The sequence below is a fragment of the Ictidomys tridecemlineatus genome, chromosome 10 (assembly GCF_052094955.1).
Source record: "Ictidomys tridecemlineatus isolate mIctTri1 chromosome 10, mIctTri1.hap1, whole genome shotgun sequence".
Taxonomy (NCBI): Eukaryota; Metazoa; Chordata; class Mammalia; order Rodentia; family Sciuridae; genus Ictidomys; species Ictidomys tridecemlineatus.
In genome coordinates, this window is record NC_135486.1 from 78,834,051 (window position 1) to 78,857,246 (window position 23,196).

The following is a 23,196-nucleotide window of genomic DNA, read 5'->3' on the forward strand; positions in this document are numbered from 1 at the left end:
TTTTTTCCTCAGTTGGATGCCTTTTGTTCATTGACTCACACAAATACAACACATACAAATGTAATACATTTTTCAGTTCTAATTTAAGAGAATTTTACTTTCATATTCTTACCTCTGAATTGTTCAGGTGGCATTTGTGAGTTCCTGAAAACCAGCCATCACTTGAACACTGGTCAATGTCCACTTTCTGAAGATTTATATCAACTTTCATGACACCCCTAAAACCAGAAAAAGACAAAATGACCAAATTCATTTGAGCCCTTAACAACTCCAAACTCTTTGAAAATCAGAAAAATCAGCAAAATCTACTAAAATATTTCAAACTGCCCACTCAAATTTAACTAAAGTGTACCAAATAAAGACAAACAATAAATCAAAATTAATTCTACCTAGGTCCCAAAGGCAAGAACCCTGTATTGTTCCTTCTTTGGTTTCTCATATAATGCCTAACACTTAACATTGTACTCAGTAAGTAAGTGCTAATTGACTTGACTGTCAATTATTCTGAACATGGTAGAAACCTTGACTCAGAAACACCTGCTCAAAAAATAAAAAATAAAAAAGCTCTCTCATTAAAGTAAATCACACTTACACCCTCATCTCATTTCTTTCAATTCCTATTTTCCATTGTAAGACCCAGGACAGAGAGATTGAAAGAATTAACGGGGAGGACAATATCATAAAATTAAGCTTTTCGTTCCTCTGATCTTCTATCACAATGACTTTAAACAATTCTTTAGGGCTCCCAATATCCTACACCAAGCATAGAGATTCACAAAAATGAAGACTACACTTCACTGAGTCATTTGAAGAGTCAGAAAGAGAACCCACAAATTCAGAGCTAAAAGCTAAATTACAAAAAGTCTCAAGTTTATCTAAAATTCCTCTATTTTCTTCAAGCAGTTCTCTACATTTTCCTAATATTCCTCCCTTATATTTTTTAAAATATTTTTTAATTGTTGACAGATCTTTGTTTTATTCATTTATACACAGTGCTGAGAATCAAACCCAGTGCCTCACACATGCCAGGCAAGTGCAATACCGCTGAGTCACAGCGCCAGGTCCCTTATATTTTTTAGTACCACAAGTACCACTAACAGAGCTGCTGCAGAAATATCTGTCCTACCTGGAATTGTCACACCTAGACTTTATTGAAATAAACATTCTGTACTCTGGTTCCTAAAATCTTTTACTTTATAATGCAGATCTTCACAAACTTGAGTAAAGAATAAACATCCCACTAAAAACTGATATATAAAAATATATGTTAAAGGTCTAAAACCAATTTGAAATATTTTTATATTAAATATATAAAACAAAGAGGCTCAAATTTCTCATTTTTAGCTCTTATAGCCATAAAAAAACAAAAATTACAAATGTATGTATATAAAGCTAACAAAAAATAAACTTAGTTTAAATTTAATATTAATTAAATTAAAATATTAAGAAAATTGGTGGTGTTTTGCTAATACTAAATCCCCTTTCAAAATAAGAACATGTAACTTCTGTTTTATATCTTGTGCTTCATTTCTTTCATTTCTTTTCTCCTTTTAAACTACTGGGAAATTTACCAACAGAGACGCTTACTGTCATTTGGGCTTCAGTTATGGTGAATAAATCATTCACTTTTTTCTTATGTTCTTTAACTTGTGAGAAAGCACTAGTTTTAACATGTCCAAAATAGACACTAAAACAAAGGATACTAAAACCTCCTGCCAGTTTTTGGCATCTAGATAACCCAGAGTGTATTTAATTTTTCAGATGAACAGTAAAATAAAAACTCAGAAATTATACGCAAATCTTTCATAACATCCTACTCCAGTTTGCAAAACATTATTGCTGTGGACCATAACATTATAAAACAAATGTTCATGTGACAAATAACTGGATTCCCAGTAACCTAATATTTTCATCTACTTCAATCCTTCCCTCTTTCAACAAATATTTACTATTTGTGACTACAATACGCAATGAAGGACACAAATATAAAACAATAGGTCAGGCTGGGATTGTGGCTCAGTGAGAGAGCGCTTGCCTAGCATGGGCGAACCCGGTTTGATCCTTAGCACCACATAAAAATAACGGCATTGTGTTATGTCCATCTACACTTAAAAAAATAAATATTTTTTAAAAATAAATAAATAAAACAATAGGTTCAGCCCTGAAGCAACATCAAAAAGCATGACACTTTAAATATCAAAATATAATGGAAAATGGGTGCTAAATTCCAGGAACTATGTAAAGCTATCACATTCACAGAGCTTAGTTCTAGTATGGGATAGACAGATAACAAATGTTGACTGTAACAAATGAGTAAATTATACCACGTGTTACAGAAGAAATGGTACTACAGGGTGGGAAAATTTTAAACAGGTAAATAGGAAGGGAGTAGAAACACAGGTTAAATTTTTTAAAAATAGGTGTTCAGAAAAAGGCTTGATGAGATGACATTTCTAACCATGTTGTTCAGGGGATAACTTCAGGGGTTCATATTCACTCTCAATTACCACTGTCATTAAATTTTCCACTGAACCACTACTGTCCACCACATTTTGGGTATTATTCTTTTGAATATCATGTTCAGAAAGTATTTGTAATTAGTAAACAAATCAAAATTTGCATTTCTATTTGTACCACAACTGTTAGCAATAATGAAGTCAAGTTTTCCTCTAACATCCTTAACAGTGGCAGAGCCTGGCCACAAGATAGTGGAAATAAGCTCTCTAGAACCGGGATTTCAAGAGGCTGTAATGATTCTAGTCTCTCTCCTGGAGAAAACTGGCTTCAAAAATAGGTATCTTAATTCCTGGGAGCTTTCTCCTTCAATTCCAAATTCATATATGAAAACCAAAAGGTCACCGCAGACTTTAAACCCAACTCCTGAAGCACTCTTGCCCTTGCCTTGTGCAAACCACCAGAGGTAATGAGCCTTGCGTTTTACCATCTGGGAAATCAGTGCTGACTCATCATTAGCACCTCGCCTTGGAGCCTGGAGACCAAAAAGCCCTGGGGAAGGCGCAGCAGACTTCCTGTGGAGGAAGCACGGTTTGGGGGATTAAGTAAGAAAACTCTCTTCCTGCGGAAGACTATTTAGCAAAAAGGAGGATGAGCCCCAAACACTTAAAAGCCCTCAGGCCCAGGCACAGGTTTAGATGAGGACTGGTTGGGAAGCCTGGCTGAGAGCCTGGCGCCCATGCCCGCGCCCTGTGTCCCTGGGGGCCTGCGCCACTGGGGCGGAAGTGCTGCTCCCACATCCGGTGAGCTGCTCCCACATCCGGTGAGCCAGGAGGCTGGGAAGCTTTCAGGGCCCACAAGTGCTGCTGGTCGGGAGCGTCTTGTACAGAAAGCAAGGACTGAAAAAAAAAAAAAAACCCTGGTAAGTGGCCCCCAGGGAATGCGAAATATAACAGATGGTGTTCCCCAAGTACCTGGGTGCCCATCCTGTGCTGTGGCCCATCATGTTCCTTTCCTTTGTCTATCAGATGCAGGAAACCTACAAGCCTCTGTGATTCCTCTAATGTTCTTTCTCACTGAGAATAGCAGCCACGCACCTTCAATTGGACTGCCTTGTGGTTTTCACCCTCTGCTCATTTTCCACACCCTCTGCCTGGATTCAGACCTTCATCTCTCACAGGACTAACGTTTTTAATATAGCAATTTGGTTCTGTCTGCTGTTGCACCAGTTGAAAATTACCATTTGTAGATTCCAAATTTTATTCCATACAGGGTCTTTCCTTCAGAAAGAATGGCTGGATATATTTGTATCACAATATGACCTTTGACTCTTCATCATTGTGTTAGAACTCCTGAGCAGTCACAGTATTAACAGTAGCCAAGCATATACCTGAATGGCACCAACAATTTACCTATTACACAGAAGTGTCTGCAGGCTACTTTAAGCTATTAATAAATCCAGACTAAATAATCCTGCACTACCCATTAGTGGGTTTCCAGAAATGCCCACAATCTAATGAAAGTATAATGGAGACATAATACAGTAGAAAAAGACATAGTGGTTAAATCTGCAAATTTTACAAAAACAATTGACTACAAAATTCATTACTAGTGCCTATTCCAGGATTTCAGAAGGTTTCCATTCAAGGTTCCCATATCATAAACTATAGCTTAAATATTCTACACTGCTATCTGTGTAATTTTTGCAAGCTGTAAATCTGATCCTGCACTTTTTCTGCTCAAGATCAATATTCTCACTTTCCTAAAGAATAAAATCCAAACCAACCTAGGCACCCTTCAACAGATGAATAGATAAAGAAAAATGTGGTATATATACAAAATGGAATATTCTTAAACCATAAAGAAGAATTATGGTACTTGCTGGGAAATGGATGGAACTGGAGAATATTATGCTAAGTGAAAAAGCCAATCTCAAAAAAAACCAAAGGCCAAACCTTCTCTCTGATATGCAGATGCTAATACACAATAAGGAGGGAGGGGGTAAGAATAGATGTTCATTGGATTAGACAAAGGAGAATGAAGGGGAGGGAGGAGGAATGGAAACAGGAAAGACAGTAAAACAAATCAGAAATAACTTTCCTATGTTCATATAAGAATCATGACCAGTGTAACTCCACAATATGTTAAACCACAAGAATGGGAAATTGTACTTCATGTATGCATAATATATCAAATTACATTGTATTGTCATATATAACTAAAAAGAATAATTACAAATTTTTTTTAAAAATCCAAGCTCCTCAGTCTAACGTTATTGGGCTCCTACTTCTGACTACTCTGATCACTCATGCATACATTTTTTGTTCTAGATAATTCAGAATTACATTTGGAATCCAAAAGAATTCATGCTCTCACAAAATCCATTCCTTTAAAGATGGCTTTATAACTGGCGTCCCTTTGCCTAAACCATGCTTGACATTTTATCTTCTCTTTAGTCCTTTTTTAAAGCCCTTGATGAACTCCAAGTCTAATTTAGAAGCCACTTTCCTTTATCCCAGAATACAGTTTCCCTTCTTCAGATCACTTAGCACACTTTATTATTTTAGTCTATTGCTTCCACCCTAGACTAAAATTTCCATAGTCCACATCTTTTTTGCAGTACTAGCACCTCATGCATGCTAGACAAACACTCTACAACTGCACTTTTTTTTAATTTGAGATAGAGTCTAAGTTGCCATGGCTGGCTTCCAACTTGCAATCTTCCTGCCTCAATTTGCTGAGTAGCTGGGATTACAGGTGTATGCCACCATAGTTTTTTTATTTTTTTTTTTACATTTTTCCCTCAGCTCCTAAGTCAGCCCACTACCTAAATTAACATTGGAGAAAACATCAGATGCTAAAGAGAAGCAAGGAGTAAGTAAAATAACAATGACCAAAAAGAGAGAAAGAAAATCTAAGCAAACTGAAAATGTCTTTAACTACAGTCTATGAAAAGATGAAGAGATAATGGATAATCTGAAGGAAAGCTTTGAGATTCTGCTTTTCCTTCTTTCCCAGGATACCTCAGATGGTAATTCCTTGTTCCAGTTCTTCAAAAAATAAATTTGGTAGTAACAGTCCATTCAGTCAACACTGATGGAATACCAGGGCAAAAGTTATGCTGAAATACAGTTGATGAAAACAAGTGCTGCTAGACCAGCTGCCATCAGTCATTCACTTCTAACAATAAATAGAACAGAATCTGGTACCTGGATTTGGGTTGCTCCCATTTAAAAAAAAAAAAAACTTAAAATGTGTTGCACTAGCTTTGGGACCATACAGAGGAAAAAGCTTAAAGGGCCTCAGCTATGATTAATGAAAGTAGAAATCTATTAGTAAGTCTTGAACAATGAAGACAACGTTCTGGAGACAGAAGGGGACCTTTGTTACATAATAAGTGGAAAATTTGGCAAACTGTCACCTGGGAACAAATGAATTTACAGAGCTGACTGAGGAAGTTTCTAGGCAAATGCAGAGTACTTCCTAGCTCTTTCTAGCTGCCTATAAAATACAAAATGAAAAATACGAACTAAAGAAAGACCTGTCCCATTTTTGTTATTTCAGTTTTTTAAAAATTGAGGTAAAATGTACATAAAATTTACCATATTAATAATTTTTAAGTGTAGAGTTCAGTAATATTAAGTACATTCATGTTGTGCAGCAGCAACTCTTTTCATCTTGCAAAGTTGAAACTCTATTCCCATTGCAACAACTGCTTATTCTCTAACCCTGCCTACTGCTTAGAGTCACCATTCTATTTTCTGTCTCTATGAATTTTCATACTGTACCTCATTTATGTGTGATTTTTTTGTTACTTATATTTTCATGACTGGCATATTTCACTTACTATACTGTCCCATCATCGTATTATAATGTGTGTCAGAATTTCCTTCCTTGTTAAGGTTGAGTAATAGTCCATCATATGTATATGCTACATTTTTGTTTATCCATTCATCTATGGATGGACATCCTGGTTTCTTTTACCTTTTGGCTATTGTGAATAATTCTACTATGGAGCTGTTTAGTTTTTTAGCAAAATTTAGAAAAACTATAAAAATTCTGGACTGCTAGATTAGAATATAAAACTATTCCTTATCTTCATTTTTCTCCTAGCAAAATATTTTCAAAATATACAATGGCTTCAAAGCAAAGAACCACCAAAGGATGGGACTATGAAATCAGTGGATAGATTAAAACACTCAAAGGACAAAACCAGGATCTTCAAAGAAGTACTCCTAAGAAGCAGAAGTAGGTCCTGATAAAGAAATTGGTGATAAGTACTCAAATGGATTTCAGAATTGCCAGGGACTGGTAACTGATAATTGTATCTTCTTTCCCTGGTTTTTGACCTGGAGTTCTATTTTTGCTATCCTATCCTTTTACCACATTCTGTGTTGGGTGTGGAGGGGAAGAAAGGGGACAAATAATGTTTGTCTATAGGCTTTCACATTAAGAGGTACTATACTCAAGGAACCATATACATGGAACTTGATCCTCACATGGACCTCCTTTAGATGGGTAGGTTCTGACATCAAGTCAATGCCACAGTAGCATGAGACTGGTGGACAGAGTGTATTTTACATTTAAGAAGGGCAGGTATCCTGATGTTATTCTGCTGTGAGGAAGACTAAGATGCTAGATGGAGTGACTGTGTGGAGAGAAAGATTTACCAAGCAGTGCCCACATATCCACCATTCCAAATATCCCAGTCTAGTTGCCCAATACATCAGGGAAAAAGCAATCTTAGGAGTGGATCCTCCAGTATCTGCCACCCCATATAGATAGAAATATGCACTGATATACATATACAGATGTAGATATATATATATATATATATATATATATGGTTATATACAACTAAAACAAACTATCCAAGTTAATCCCTTCCCATATTTGTAACCCACAGCATTGTAAGAAAATAAAATGCTTGTTTTATGTCATTGTTTTGCAAGAATTTCTTGCATGGAAATAGGTAACTGGAAATTTACTATGCTGGGGAAGAAACAGTGGGTCAAGGAAAGATAGTCATCAACAGCATATAAGTACGTGCATGTGTGAGGGTAGGGAGTATTTATCAACAGTTGCCCTAACTTAAGAAATATTTTAATAATTGTAATTAGAAATTTTGACATACTCTGAGAAATGAATAGATCAAACAAAAAGAACAAATGCAGCAAGTATTTAAATATTATAATCAGTGCACTTAATTTGCTAGTCATATATGAATCTCATCATATCATTCACAAAGCACTTTGTTAGCACATTCACAGAACATTTACCAAATATTTATCAAAAGTAAAACAAATTATATTGCAAAGGAAACCTCAAATTACATAAAAATCAATGTCATATAATATCTTTTACTTACAGTGCATTAAATTATGAATTGAGTTTCTTAAAAGGATAGCTTAAATACATTTTGTTTGTTTGGAAAATAAAAATATTTGTACATTACACTTAATTGAAATTATTTTAAGGACTGAATGATGCTGAAAACTCTGCATGCAAAAATTTTGTGTAACATTGACAAGAGAAGGAATTTGTTGTTGTAAATACTGTATATTTATCAGGGAACAAATTTTTTAAGAAAACCCTAAATGTTTAATTCAAGAAGAAGAAAGTGAGGAAATACAAAGAAAAAACAAAGATTGAGAATGTATGTAAAACAGGTAGAAGAGACACATCAGAAGGACAAAGAAGTCAACCTAAATGAGTTCCCTCTTTCAGAAGCTGGAACAAAATAATGACAAAACTGGACTATAACACACAAAAAAAATACCCATATATCCATACTCATAAATCAATGATTAAATGAGGAAGAAAGGGAAACTTTCTTGCAGAAGAATTTCAGTTGATAAATGTTGAATGAATGAGGGAAATAGAAAATCATTAGAACACCATAGTAATAATTGCTGCTGGCAAGACCTGCCAACAAATGCTAATACTAGTGGGGAAAATTTTAAGTAGAAACAGCAATAACTTCAAAAGTATCCCCCAAACATTTATTACTGCAGTGATTTTAGCATGTCTAAAAGACTTTCACCTTCCAGGAAGAAGTTACTTCACTCTACCCCCACCTGGAGTATGGGCTTAATTTAATGACTCATTTGTAATGAATAAAGTATGGTCAAGGAAAATTAGTAACTGTAGAGTGGAAAAATCTGGCAAAAACTATTCAACCAACAGATCAAAGATCACATCACCAATAATAAAGCATACGATGCCATGAACTATGATATGATGCAATGAAAAGACTGAGTCCTATTTATTGTATTTTTGAGAAGTTCATATACTCAGTCTAATCATAAACTATAAGACAAATACAAATTGGGAACATTGAACAAAACACCTAATATTCTTCAAATAATGTCAACACATGGTTGATAAGAAATTTATCGGAAAGCCTGAGAAATTGATTAGAAGAAACTAAGGAAATTTGACAGCTAAATGTAATGTATTCATTTTCTAGGGTGCCATAATAATACCTCAGACTAGGTGAAAAAGCAAAACTTGGTTTTTCACAATCATTTTGATGTTTAGCATAAAAGTGCCATTAGGGTTGGTTTCTTCTGAGGCCTCTCCCTCAGAAGGTTAGTCTAGGGCAGTCCTCTCCCTGTCTTTATGTGGACTTCCCTCTGCCTGCCTGTGTCTTAGTTTTTTTAATAATATCTTGTTGGGATAGGTCCCACCCTAATATCCTAATTTTAACTTAATTATTACTTGTTTAAAGATGCTATTTCCCAATACAGTCACATTCTGAGATAGTAGAGGTTAGGATTTCATCATATAAGGAGAATACAATTGAGTCCATAACATGGTATCCTGCATTGGATCCTGGAACAGAAAAGGGATATAAATGTAAATCCTGGGGTAATCTGAATGAAATATGTGGTTTAGTTAATAGTGCTGTACTAATATTTCTTACTTTTGATAATTTTATGTGGTTAAAATGTTTTATTGCAAAAAATACTGAGTGAAGAGTATATGGGAACTTTCCATAACATCTTTGTTAATCTTCTGAAGTCTGAAATTATTTCAAAACAGTTTTTAAAAATTTAGATACAAGAAAATATAAATAAGGGAGTCCTGAATAGTTATAGAGAAAATGTGCAAATAAACAGAAAGTAAGGAAATAAAACAGTGAAAAGATACAAAGGAAATGTGTAAAATAAATATCATGGTTACCTGTTCTTTAACAAACTTAAAAATCTAGAGAAAAGGGATAAATTGATAGAAAATATAAAAAGTCAAATTTGTTTCAAGAGGGAATAGAAAGCTCGAATAGAACAATATGCATAAAAACTTTAAATCATCACTTCCCAGAATCACTTCCATCCTAGATGGCTTTGGATATGAATTCTACCAAACTTTTTAAAAATAACAGTTCTGTTTTCATAAGTCTTCACAAATAAAAAGAACAGAAACCTTTTAATCCATTTCATGTGATTTTGATTCCAAACCACAAGATGATGACAATACCAAAAAAAAGTAACCATATTTTAACAATGCATACATATTCAAGAATCCTAAAGTAAATATTGAATAAATATTAAAATATACTAAAATAATTATATATCATGAGTCAACGGAATATATAGACCACCAGAAAATATGTCAATGAAATTCACAATATAAAAAATGAGAAAAATGTTTATCATTTTTAAAAGACAGTATACAAAATTCAACATCTAAATTGTTTAAATTATCAAACTAGAAATACAAGGAAACTCTAACTTTGATAATGCTTGCCTCTAGAAAAATTATACCAAGGAGAAATTTATTCTTTAAGAAGTTCCCTTTAAGGCATAAATGCTTACTATGTCATTGATGCTGTGTAATAGAGTACTAAAAGTGCTAACTCTATAAGAACAAACAAATTAAAAGAAAGGAGATGGCAAATATCAGAAGAAATTAAATCATCATTCTTTGTAGAGGATGTGACCATTTACCTAGCAAAAAATTAACAAATATGAGAACAATAAGAAAGCTCAGTAAGTTTGTTGGGTAGCAGATCAAAGAATGAAATTCATTATAATTTCTCTACACCAATAGCACCAATAAAAATAACTAAAAATATATTTTAAAAAGCAACAAAATCCATAAATTAATCAATACTGCACAAAACCTCTATGGAGGAATTCTGAAAATGCAAATGAAGAACAAAATAGATGCTCTGAACAAATGATGAAACATCTCATGTTTTCAAAGGGGATAAATGATTATAATAAAATTGTCAATTCTCATCAAACAAAGCTATAAATTTAATGTGAAACTAATTAAAATTCTGTTAGAAAAGAAAAAAGGAGAATTTACCCAACCAAATATTAAGATATATGACCCAATCATGGTGGACATAAGCCAGGGACCAAAAAAAGAAAGTTTAGACACAAACATGAATATTAAGTACTTCTGTGTATAAAATAGGATGACAGTAATAAGAAGTAGTTCACTAAATTGGTACAAATAATAACTGGATCCACACCCAATATCACTGCACACAGGTAAACTCAAGACTTGGGTGAGGGGAAGCTAATAGTTGATAACATCAGATAATATTTCTGTAATGATCTATTGAAAAATTTCACAAATGAAACACAAAAGCATAAACCATAAGGCAAATTTTTAATTAAGTAAAGAACATCAGAAATTTTAAAATTCTGTACAAGGGAGGACATTATGGACAAACTTAACTGAAAGATGACAGATTCGATGCTTTTGCAATGTCTACAATTGATGGGGAACTATCTTAAATACCCCAAGCTCTGTTGCAACCCAGACAAAATATAGGAATCAGAACAGAAAATAGGCAAAGGATATAAATAAGCAGATTACAGAAAAGTAAGCCCAACAGGCCCACAAGCATATGAAGAGATGCTCAAGGTCATTAGTAATCAGAGAAATGCAAATTAAAACAATAATGAGATATCACTTCACATTCATTAGACTGGCAAAAAAAAATAGAAAGTTATATAATGCCAAGAGTTGACAGGAATACAAGGCTACAGAATCCTTGCTGGAGGGTATATAGACATACAGTCTGTCTAAACAGCAGTCTAATATTTAGCACATTTACCTCTCCCTATGATCCTGAAATCCTGCTCTTGAGTTTATTTTTCAAAGAAAATCTTACACTCAGAAAGTTGAGGCATATAATAAAGACTGTGCAGAGGTAGAGAACTGGTTATAGATGTAGAAATATAAGAGTTTAAAAACTAAGTTGTGTGAATAAAAAAATGAGATATACAACAATTACTAAAATTATTTGCAGGATAGTCTAGTTGAAAATGAGGTAGAATCATGGGGAAGATTTTTTTTTAAAATGTAAGTGATTTCCTTTCTTTTACCATATAACTAGAAGATTCCAGATTCACATTTCATTGACTTTTAAGTTTTAGCTTAAGTCGTCTTTGGGTATCTTCCTCACTTGAAGCCTCTCATTCTGATAAAGCATTGCTTACAAAAACACCCAGTGTGGCTATCATTTAGCTCAAGTCCATAACTACAGAAAGTACAAGAAGTACAAAAAGTTCTTCCAAGGCCTTAATAACAGAAAATACTAGGCAAATCTACCTTGACCTTAGTGCTTGTTATGGTTTAGATACTAGGTGTCCCCCAAAAGCTCATGTGTGGGACAATGCAAGATGATTTAAAGGTAAAATGATTGAGTTATAAGAGCTTTAACCCAATTAGTGTGTTAATTCCCTGTTAGGGATTAACTGAATAGTGACTATAGGCAGGTCAGGTATGGATGGAGGAGGTGGGTCATTGGGGTCATGCCTTTGGGATATATACTTTGTGAGCTGAGCCTAGTCTCTGCATTTCCTGGTGCCATGTTCCTAGCCACTTTCCTCTGCCATGTACTTCCACCATGACATTCTGCCTCATCTGAGGCTCCGAGGAATGGAGTTGGCCATCCATGGACTTAGACCACTGAAACCATGTGCCCCCAAATAAACTTTTCTTCCAAAAATTGTTCTTGTCAGGACTTTTGGTCACAATAGCAAAAAAAGCTAATCAAAACAGTGCTTAAGTACTTTGTATCCACTTACTTAGTGAATATAAGATGATATGTGGGTTATTTCAGGATCACACTGACTTTCTCATTATGTAGAATAAAACTTGAATCACAAGTCATTGAGTGAACAAAGCAAAGATCTAGATACCAGACAGGATTTGGAAGAATAAGATCAAAGTAAAAAAATAAATAATGTCAACAATAAACAAATACTTCATATATCTAACACTTTTCAGTTATAAAAGAACTTTGCAGAAACTAAGTAATATAAAGTATCTTCATTTTACAGAAAAATAAATAGATTCCCAGAGGTTAAGACTTATCTGAAACACAACCCCTATGTATCAGAAAATGAACTCAAAACTATGTGTTCAACTTGAAATCTATTAATTATGAAAAGCTACTTGTCTGTTCATCGGAAACAATTTTAGTGTCAACATGCCAGAATATTCAGCAATTAACTGATTATATGCACACACATTACAGATAGGGTGTGTGTTTGTATCTACTTATGTAATGCTCAATGCTATAGAGTGGTGTAGATGCAAAACACAGGGTATCTTTTAAAAAGTAATGGGACAGATTAGACAAAGGGGAATGAAAGGAAAGGAAAGAAGGATAGGATTAGCAAAGACAGAAGAATTAAGCAAACATAACTTACCTAAATTCATATATGAATCCACCACCAGTAAAACTCCACAAGTGTCCAACCAGAAGAATGAGATCCTACTTAGAATAAGTTATATTCCCTGTATGTATAATATGTCAAAATACACTCTCATATATATCTAAAAAGAACAAATTAAGAAAAAACCCTCTACATTTTGTTTTTCTATTATTCTAACATTTCCATATCTAACATACCTACTGTGTAATGAGCTATAGGATACATTTAGCTTTGACATATTTTGTGAAACATTAACTTGTGAATTTTAGTGTACTCTTCATAGAGGCCCCCTTTTAAGGAGCCAAACTCTCACCTTTTTTAATCACTAATAAAATAGATGAGGGAATAACTAACATTTACTGTTCAAAAATAAACAGGAAAATTAATAAAAATTGTTTTTACCAGATAGTGGTAATAAAAACAAAAAAGATAGAATTTATTCATTCGCACAAAATAATGCTTTGAGCACTGATTATGTTAGATTAAGTGTTAGCAATGAAATAGGGCAAATAATCAATGTAGTATTGTGGACTTTAGTCAGTCCAATAACTATTACTGAATGCATGATTCTTTGTATTCTTTTCAGCTCTGTGATGGCATTATGCCACGACTTGAGATGTTTAGGATGGTCAATGTAGTAAGCAGATGGAGAGTTTGAGTGATGCACAAATCTAATAATAGTTAACAGTAGTAACTCAAATAGAAGACCAGAGAAGATCAGAATACAACATTCCACAAAATTTACTCATATGCACAAAAAAAAGAGCTGCCCAAAGAAAAAAAAGAAGTGATCTTTTCTCCTACCCCATATTCCTCAAACAGTTCCAAAGTAGGCAGCCTCTGATGAATTTGCAGTTTACTTCAAGTAAGAGTTGGTTTTAGATCTGCTAATTTAACAATCTGTAGAGGCCACTGTGTGGAAAATGTTAGGTTATTCTTGTTGCCAGAGCATGTTACACAGTTGCAACACTTCCCTATTTTACATCTCACTTCTACCACCCATATACAGTTTCACATAGGACAAAAGAATATCCTAAAAACCAATACTGATGATGAGACAGCTGACACAAGAATGTTGTGAATACCAATACAGGATATACCGAATATGAATTTTGTTTGCTGTTTTGCAAAAGCCTGTTGAATACAACCATTTCTTTACTGTTCAATTAACTTTTGGAGGCTCTGTTTTCCAGCTTCTCTCCCTCTTAAAATTATAATAGTAATTAGGAGATAAAGTTTGTCTTTTTCAAATTTTCCCAACTCTAATGATGACATTTGCTAATATTAAAGCAAAAGTAAGAAAAATAACCCCTGAATATTCACCAAGATACACAATTGTCATTGCTATCTTGATATACCAGAAAGTAAAAAATCAATTAAGATAATAATAGTTGCTAAACCTGACCAATATTACGTTATGTGATTAGTGAGCAACATAAACATTCCATAAATCCTGCTCTGCACAATTAAATAAACATGTAGAAAACATTGTATTTTAAATTCCCATAATCATTCAGCTCTTTCCAGTTTTCAAAAAATGATTACCACACAGTATTTCATTTAATCTTTACTGAAGTTCTATGCATAAAATATAGCTGTCTTATTCATAGCTTAAAAGGACTAAGTAAGTAAAATAATGTCAAAAGTAGCTGACATTCAGATAATATTAGGAAATGTTTTACATTTACATTGTTATCTGAATCTGTAAGTCTTGTAAGTGAAGCCCACTCACCCCAAAAAATCTGCTTTTTCTGCCAACCTTTATGATTCCTTAAATAGAATCATATAAACTAGTAGTCATATAAACTTATACTCAAAATCTCACAATTTTGTTTAAAAAGAAAAAACAAAAGATAGGAATAGAACCACAGTAAGGCAAACAATCTGTCTAGAAGTAACCCTCAGAAATCTATATAGTACAAGGAACCTGTTGGGTAAAGCACTGTCCTGGCACTTCCCTAGATCTTGCTAGATAAAAAGTCCTGACTTCTCCAGTTAGGCCATTTCTAGGATTGTGTTTTGTAGTGAGCAACTTGCAGGAGGTAATGTCTCCCACCAGACAAAAGGCGGCTTTCTTCTGCTTACTATAAAAATGATGAATCCCTAAATTCAGAATTTACCTCCTACAATGAAATCTATTCCATGTGCAGGTATGTATAACGAGCCCTTTGCACCACTCCCATGAGCAGAAGTGAAACTGGGAAACTCTACAGTAATTAAGTCCTTTTCTCTTGATCCAGAAGTCTTTTGTATTCTGACATCAGCTATAAAACAGTAACTTTTTTACCTAGCAAGTGAAATCTGGATAGGAAATAGCCCTTTATAAATCAAGTATTAATTGTTCTGTCTTTTGGTAAGTAAATTGTTTAATAAGAAATCAAGTCTACATTTTTAGTAAATCTTGAAAATATACAATATATAGCCATTAACAGTAGTGTTGTAGAAGACTGGTGAATTCTGAGATATAAATCAAAACACAATGACAATTGATATACATTTTTAGAAAACATGAAGAATATTTTAATACATATGTTTCACAACAAAAAAAGTAACAAATGTTATTAATTATATCTGAGCATAAAGATTATAATTAATTTTTTTCCTTCAGATCATTATTTTCCACAATTTCTAAGTGAATACATACTTCATAATAGAAAAATGATACTTTAAAACTAGAAAATAGTTATTTCACTCCTTAAAATTTCTCTGGAGTAAAAAATTTCAAAGTCTTCTAAACTTTTTCTCTTCTGCCAAGAAAATGGTTTCTTGCCTTTAATCAACTCTTTATTAAGACCTTAAATATGTAAGAATCTTTATTTGGGCCCAAAATAGGCCTCTTTCATCTATTCAAATAAGTTTGTTTGATACAGGTCAGGGAAGGAAAGTAAATAATTTATTTCTAAAACCTAAAGCTAAACCTCTAAATCTCAGCAAACTGATTAGAAATATTTTTAGCATGGTTTCTTAAAACAAGCAAGGATGAAAACATCAATGTATAATCATAGAAGTTGCTTTGTCATCATGATGTCAGACTTCATCCAAACTCTTTAACAGGAACTATGTGAATGACATCCATAACCAGAGTGTGAGTTAATAATGTGCTATGATTGTAGAACATCTGACACTAAGTGTAGTTGGCCCATTTATGACTGAACACAATTTCATGGTAAATACTCACATTTCCCCCCTCATTGCTGTATGGCAACCCACTGTGAAGCCTTAAGAAAAGTAGTTTATTTTTACCCCTTACCTCTACAAAACAACAATTAACTTTAGTTATATAAGCATATTATTATCAAATGATATTCTGCTTGTTTAGAGGACCAAATTTAAGGAGTATTTTTAGCAGTCTTTTTTCTCTAGTGCCATTATGTAATAATAATCTTCCCAAAATATTGCCAGAAATTAATTTAAATCTATTTTCAACCATATAACTACCCAGTTTCAATCACGACTTGATATTCCTGTGATAACATGATTGGTAAAACCTGATCTCCTCTAAAACATCTAAGAGAATTAGACAGCAGTCTGTCTTAAAGAAAACGTTCTCCTCCCCCATACCACTTTGCAGCAGACATGTCCAGAAAAGCTTGCCAAAACTTTACATAGTGCATTTTCCATCTGTCTGGCTTCTTGTTCTGAGAAGTCTTTTTGGCAATCAGGTCAAACCTGCCTTCAGAAGGTCTGTACATTTTGTGTTAAAAATAACTCTATTTGATTTTTAAAAAGAACCAATAAATACAAAATGAAGTAAGGTCAATCAGGATGGGACATCAACCCTCCATCTACAAATACAATCTTTGAATTTTGGGACTCTTGTGGGTGACACTTTTTCAAAGTTAAATGCAGAACATCTTTTAAAATTGTTAAGGTTCAGAGTTTGATCATAGATGATTGTCTCCCTGAAAAATATATTTCACATCTGAGGCTCTTGCAGAGGGAGATGACAAATGTTTCATTTTGTGAGGTTTTTTCCCTTTGCTGAAAAAATTTTGAGCTACAATTTATTTTATTAAACACATGTACAGTGTTTCTTGTAATACCTCTTTGGATATGAACATTTCTGAATAGAATAAGGCAATCCCTTGTCAGGGAGCAAAGAAGTAACTTCTGTTGACTTTAATTTAGACTGTCCTATAAAAGAGAAAATTCTATAGATGAGAAGGTCCAGAGAAACTAATAATATATCCAAAACTATAATTTTTTAATTGCAAGGGGAAGAAATAAGAATAAATCATATTCTGCCAGAAAAAAATAAATGTCTAATGCAAATACTGTAATATATCTTAAAATATATAATAGCTGTCTTGTATCTTTAGAATTACCAGTAATATAACTAACATGCCATTTATGTTAGTGTTTGCAATATCTAAGCAAAGATATATCTTTTGTTAACAATTTATTACATTTAGTTGCACTGTGCATGCTCAGGCTCAGTCTCTCTCTCTCTCTCTCTCTCTCTCTCTCTCTCTCTCTCTCTCTCTCTCTCGGCTTATATATAGAGATATTAAAGCCATACAACTAATAATCTGTACAGGTTTTTAAATTATAAATAATATTTTTCTACACATTAATATTAGATATGAAGCTGTACAGGATAATCTTTCAGAGTAAGATAATATAGTATGCCAATACTTCTAATGTAGAAATAATAACAGAAAATAAGGCCAAGGAAAATATTTCTCATTGGATTTCAAAATGAGTTTTAATTAGATACTCACAGATATCAACTACATGCACAGTTTGCCTACTTTGAGCCTAAATTTTTAATTATTTATTGGGTGCCTATTATCTATCAGACATCCTCATTTAAATATATTTGGTATTATTCTCCCCAATTTATATTGCAGCTACATATGGCTGATATTATTCTCCCTCAAAAAGAAATTTGGTATACAAAGAGGTGAAATGGTTTGCCTAAGAACACAAAGCTAATAAGTAAAACCAAGCTGAATATGAATAGATGTAAGAATAAGCTGACTGATCAGAAGACCTAAGTTCAAGTTCTTGTTCAAGATCATCAATTGAGCATGTGTTTTTCTATCACCTGCTCTCCAAGTCCAACTGTAATGATAGCAAATAAGTACAGTGGGAATAAGTACAATGAGGAAAGGAAACTGACCAGGAATTTAACAATAATCATACTGATAATGAGCCTGATTGGTACCAGTTAAGCTCAGAATAGGTTCAGAAGAAGACTGAAGCAGAGGTGGGAACTACTCATTCAACAGAGCTTCCAGAAATATTTTAAGTTCAAAGTCAGCAAATACAAAGAGTGAAAGTAGGAACTGAGGCAAACTTCAGGGTAATTCAAAGACTTCATTGTAAACAGTTACATGGGTTGACACATCCCCCTCCTTATGTGCAATGATGGCATTTATTCTAAAGCTAAAAATCCAAAAACTATTCTGTACATATATTGAAAGAAATGCCTGAGAAGAAATAAAGCTTCTAGAATGATTATTAGCTCTTCTATAGTCCCTTAGAGTAAAGGTCTAGGTGGGAGTAGATACTGCCAACTTCCTTCTCAGACAGCCTAAAGTAAATGAAGCCTGACAGAGAGAGAGAGAGAGGGAGATCTACTCAGCAACAAGACCTACCCATATGCCACAAGAATCTATGCCAGCTAATGATATAAATTAACCTACTCATTCAGTCATAAAATGAATGATCAACTAAGGACTGCATTTTAGGAGAACTGATGGCATAGAGAAAAAGAACAGTAGGAACAACCTAAATGACTGAACCTTGAATCAACAGTGATGGTTCAGACAACAAAAGATAATTTATACATAATCTAAAAGGTCAATAATTTTAAAAGATTTCCATGATAATTGTTCTGCAGAGGATCTAAAGAAACTTCTAGAAATCATGGGATGCAAAGAAGAATGTCTCCAACAAAAATATGAGTTTTCTTCAACAAATAGAATGATTGATTAAGGACGTTAAATAGTTTTAGAAATGAGTAAGTTGCTTGGTTCCTTTTTGTCTCTTTAACATTAAAAAGACAGATGAATTCTAGATAGGGAAGATGGGTGGGAGGGAAAGGGAGAGGGAGAGGGCAGGGGATTAGCAAGTATGGTAGAATGTGATGGACATCATTATACAAAGTACATATATGAAGACTTGAATTGGGTAGCAACATACTTTATATACAGAGATACAAAAATTGTGGTACATATGTGTATTAAGAATTGTAATGCAAAAAAAGTACACATATAAAGGCAAAAAAAGAATAGCGTTACTTTAGATTAGGTAGAGGGAAGTGAAAGGAGGGGAAGGCAGGGGAGGTGGGGATAAGAAAGATAGTAGAATGAAACAGACATTATTACTGTATGTATGTATGTGACTGTATGACCAATGTGATTCTACAATATGTATACTCAGAAAAATGAGAAATTATATCCCATCTATGTGTGATATATCAAAGTATGTAAGTACATTCTACTGTCATGTATAACTAATTAAAACAAATAAAACAATTTTTTAAAAAAGACAGGAAATCAGCAATTCCAAGGAGTAGGAAGGAATACACTAAAATTTCTGATGCAAACATATACAAACTAAATGCAGCATTGTTTTGAGCAAATGATCAGACAGAGATGATCTGCTGAACAGTGAAGTTTATCCAAGTTTCATCCCTTAGAGACAACTAATAGACAAAGCACAGAATTTACTATAAAATATTAATTGTATCATTTTTAATTATCTAAAAATATTGGAATAGATTATAAGAGTAGGAGGACAAAGGAAGAAAGGTAAAGAATAGACTATCTAAAGTTTATAGGTACAAACTAAAAGTAACCAATAAAAAATGAAAATACAGTTAATACAACAATATGAGGATGGCTAAAGAAAAAAAGAATATAAAGTTATGCAGTTGTCATATTGGAGAAGATAATGATGATGTTTTTATTACCTAAAATCCATAATCCCAATTTCTGACGTTTGTGCTCATGAGAGATACTCCTTGCCAATATTTCTTTTTTGTCATGTACAATCAGCCCCCTCAAAATTCATGTTTCAGACCTTTGTGGTCTATTTCTGGCTCTTCCAGTCTCACTTCTGTGCCTGCGTCTCTTACCTGAAATTCTTCAGGCAGCCCCTGACCTTGGTATCTTAGACTGCACCATAAAAGGTGACCAAGTATGTGTCAGGAAATGCCAAATGACAGAACTTGCCAGCCGCAAACTTGGAAGAAGTCAAGGACCTATAGGTTGTCATCTTAGACGTGCTGATAAGAAAAGGAATTGCTTTGCCAGGTGTTTGCTTACTGTGCCTTGCCTTTTATTCTTCACTTTGCAGGTTTAAGCCTGGGAGCATGAAAAGTATCAAACATTTTTGCAAATAAGTGGTATTTTCAGTGTCTACCTCCCTTACATTTCAAATATCCCAGTGTATCCATTCACTTTCAAGAATGGAACATTTAGAAATAGCTCATTCTTTGACCAAAATCTCATCAGAGAAGCTGGAAAATCCAAATTCCCAGAGCTAAGAAAGGCAATGGGCAAGAAAACCAAGAGTAAAAGAAGAAGAAAAAAGAGACATGCAACCAAAATAAAACAAGAACACTACAATAAAACAAGATGTCACTAGAACATGATCCTGAGGAGGTCCCCCAAAAGGGTGGTAGACCTCAATTCAGAGACTGGGTCCTTGATATCATGCCAGAAAGAAATTTAAGGATGGGTCAAAATGAGGCACAGAACGAATTTATCGAGAGAAAGAAAGACACACTCAGAGACAGGGAACAGTACAGGTATTGGAGAACTCACTAGCTATATCTTAGCTAGGGATATTTTACATATAAGATCAATAGTATACAGACATGCTCTAAGAGAGTGTGTTTAGTTCTCCTTTGGGTTGGTAAGTAGACATGTTGATAATTACTTCGATGGGGGTCATTTACTGACACGTTGACCATTACCAGGACTGACGGGTGATTCATTTTTTTCTTTCATGTATTTATCCATTCTGCTTTGTGAATTTCAATAGTATTACTTTGTTGAACCTGTGGATAAGGTCCAATAATTGATTTAGTAGTGCTGTTTGTGATAAAGAATTGGAAAAGTGACTTTTGAATCTGGACTTTAAATGCATGTGAAAGTGGAAGAGAAAAAACCTGAAAATGTATTCACAATTTACATATAAATATAAATTAATGTTCCATTGGTTCATCAAATTTTCTAGTTCTCATTCATTTGGGTTTTATATATATAATGAGCTTATATTCTAAATAAATAAATAGAAATGTGATGTTACAAATTCATGTATATATAAGTGTACATGTACACATAAATACATGTGTATATACATATATATAAATACACACACGTACACATGCATGCAGAACCCTTGAAATAAGGATAGCCTCAGAATAGTATATTATATCTGTGGTGTGTCATATATGTTTCTCTACACCGGTGACTTTCAGACAGGCAGTTTTGCCCCTAGGGTATATTTTGCAATATCTATAAACATATTTGGTTATCACACTGAGGGGAAGGGGACATTGCCATTGATATCTAGTAGAGATGGGTAGAGGCCAGAGGTGCTGTAAAATATTAAAAAATGAACAAGATATCCTCATCAAAAAGGATAACCTAGCTCAAAACATCAGTGATCTGAGGCATAAAACAAGAGGAAAACTGAACTCTATTACAAAACAACTGACTGGGAAAAGGAAAAAATGTCCATCTCCACCACAAGTCTATCACTAAAACTAGTTACATTGCTATAAAACATGTTTTTACTTCTAATTTGAAAACTTTAAGAACTTTAGAAAGGAAAGGCATATCTACTCCATCCTATTCCTAGTTATCAGTGGTCTTTTATTCTTTATATGCTAGGCATTTTCCCACAGTATGAGTTAAATACTTTGCCAGATGGGATGAGGAAGATTTTTATGATCCCTGACTAACCTACTCTGAAAATAAAAGTTTCTGTAATACAAATGGTCAACAAATATATGAAAAATGTTCAACATTGCTAGCAATTAGAGAAATGCAAATTAAAACTACACTGCAATTTTATCTCACTCCAGTCAGAATGGCATTTATCAAGAGTACAAGTAACAATAAATGTTGGCAAAGATGTAGAGAAAGGGGTACACTCATACATTGCTGGTAAGATTGCAAATTGGTGTAACCACTACGGAAAGGAATATGGAGATTCCTCAGAAAGCTAGGAATGGAATCACCATTTGAGCCAGTTACACCACTCCTTGTTACGTACCCAAAGGACTTAAAATCAGCATACTAATGATGCAGGCACATAACTGTTTATAGTAGCTCAATTCACAACAGCTAAACTATGGAACCAACCTAGGTACCTTTCAACAGATGAATGGATTTTAAAAATGTGGAATATATACATAATGGAATATCACTCAGCCATAAAAAGAATGGCTTTATGACTTTTGCCAGTAAGTAGGTGGATCTGGAGACTATTATGCTAAGCAAAATAAGCTAATCCCAAAAACCAAAGGTCAAATATTCTTTCTGAAATGTGGGTGCTAACACACAACAAAGTGGAAGGGGAAGAATAGAAGTTCAGTGCATTCGATGAAGGAGAATGAAGGGAAGAGAGGACAGACAGGAATAGGAAAGAGTGGAATGTATCAGACATAACTTCCCTATGTATGTATATGAATACACCACAGTGAATGTCCACATCATGTACAGCCACAAGACTAGAATCCCAATTAGAATAAGATATACTTCATGCTTGTAAAAATATGTTAAATATACTCTACAGTCATGTATAATAACTAAAAAAACAAAAAATACAGATAAATTTAAAAATTAAAGTTTTATAGTAGAATAAGATATACTTCATGCTTGTAAAAATATGTCAAATATACTCTATGGTCATGTATAATAACTAAAAAACAAATAAAAATACAAATAAAAATACAAATAAATTTAAAAATTAAAGTTTCTATAGTTTCTAGTTCAATGTTTTGTGTATTTCACATACATTAAAAAAGAAAATGTGAACTGGGTACATGACTGTAATCCCAGCTATGTGGGAGCTGAAGTAGGAGGATTACAAGTTTAAG

General features: G+C 33.6%; 1 protein-coding gene across 1 annotated transcript in view; it reads right to left on the reverse strand.

The window, feature by feature from the left end:
• Gpr158 (G protein-coupled receptor 158) overlaps positions 1–23,196 on the reverse strand; it is a 390,707-nt gene that overhangs the window by 358,564 nt on the left and 8,947 nt on the right. Inside the window, exon 3 of the mRNA XM_005320245.5 lies at positions 113–218. Within this exon, the coding sequence (XP_005320302.2) occupies positions 113–218 (106 nt within the window). The remainder of the gene's footprint in view (positions 1–112; positions 219–23,196) is intronic.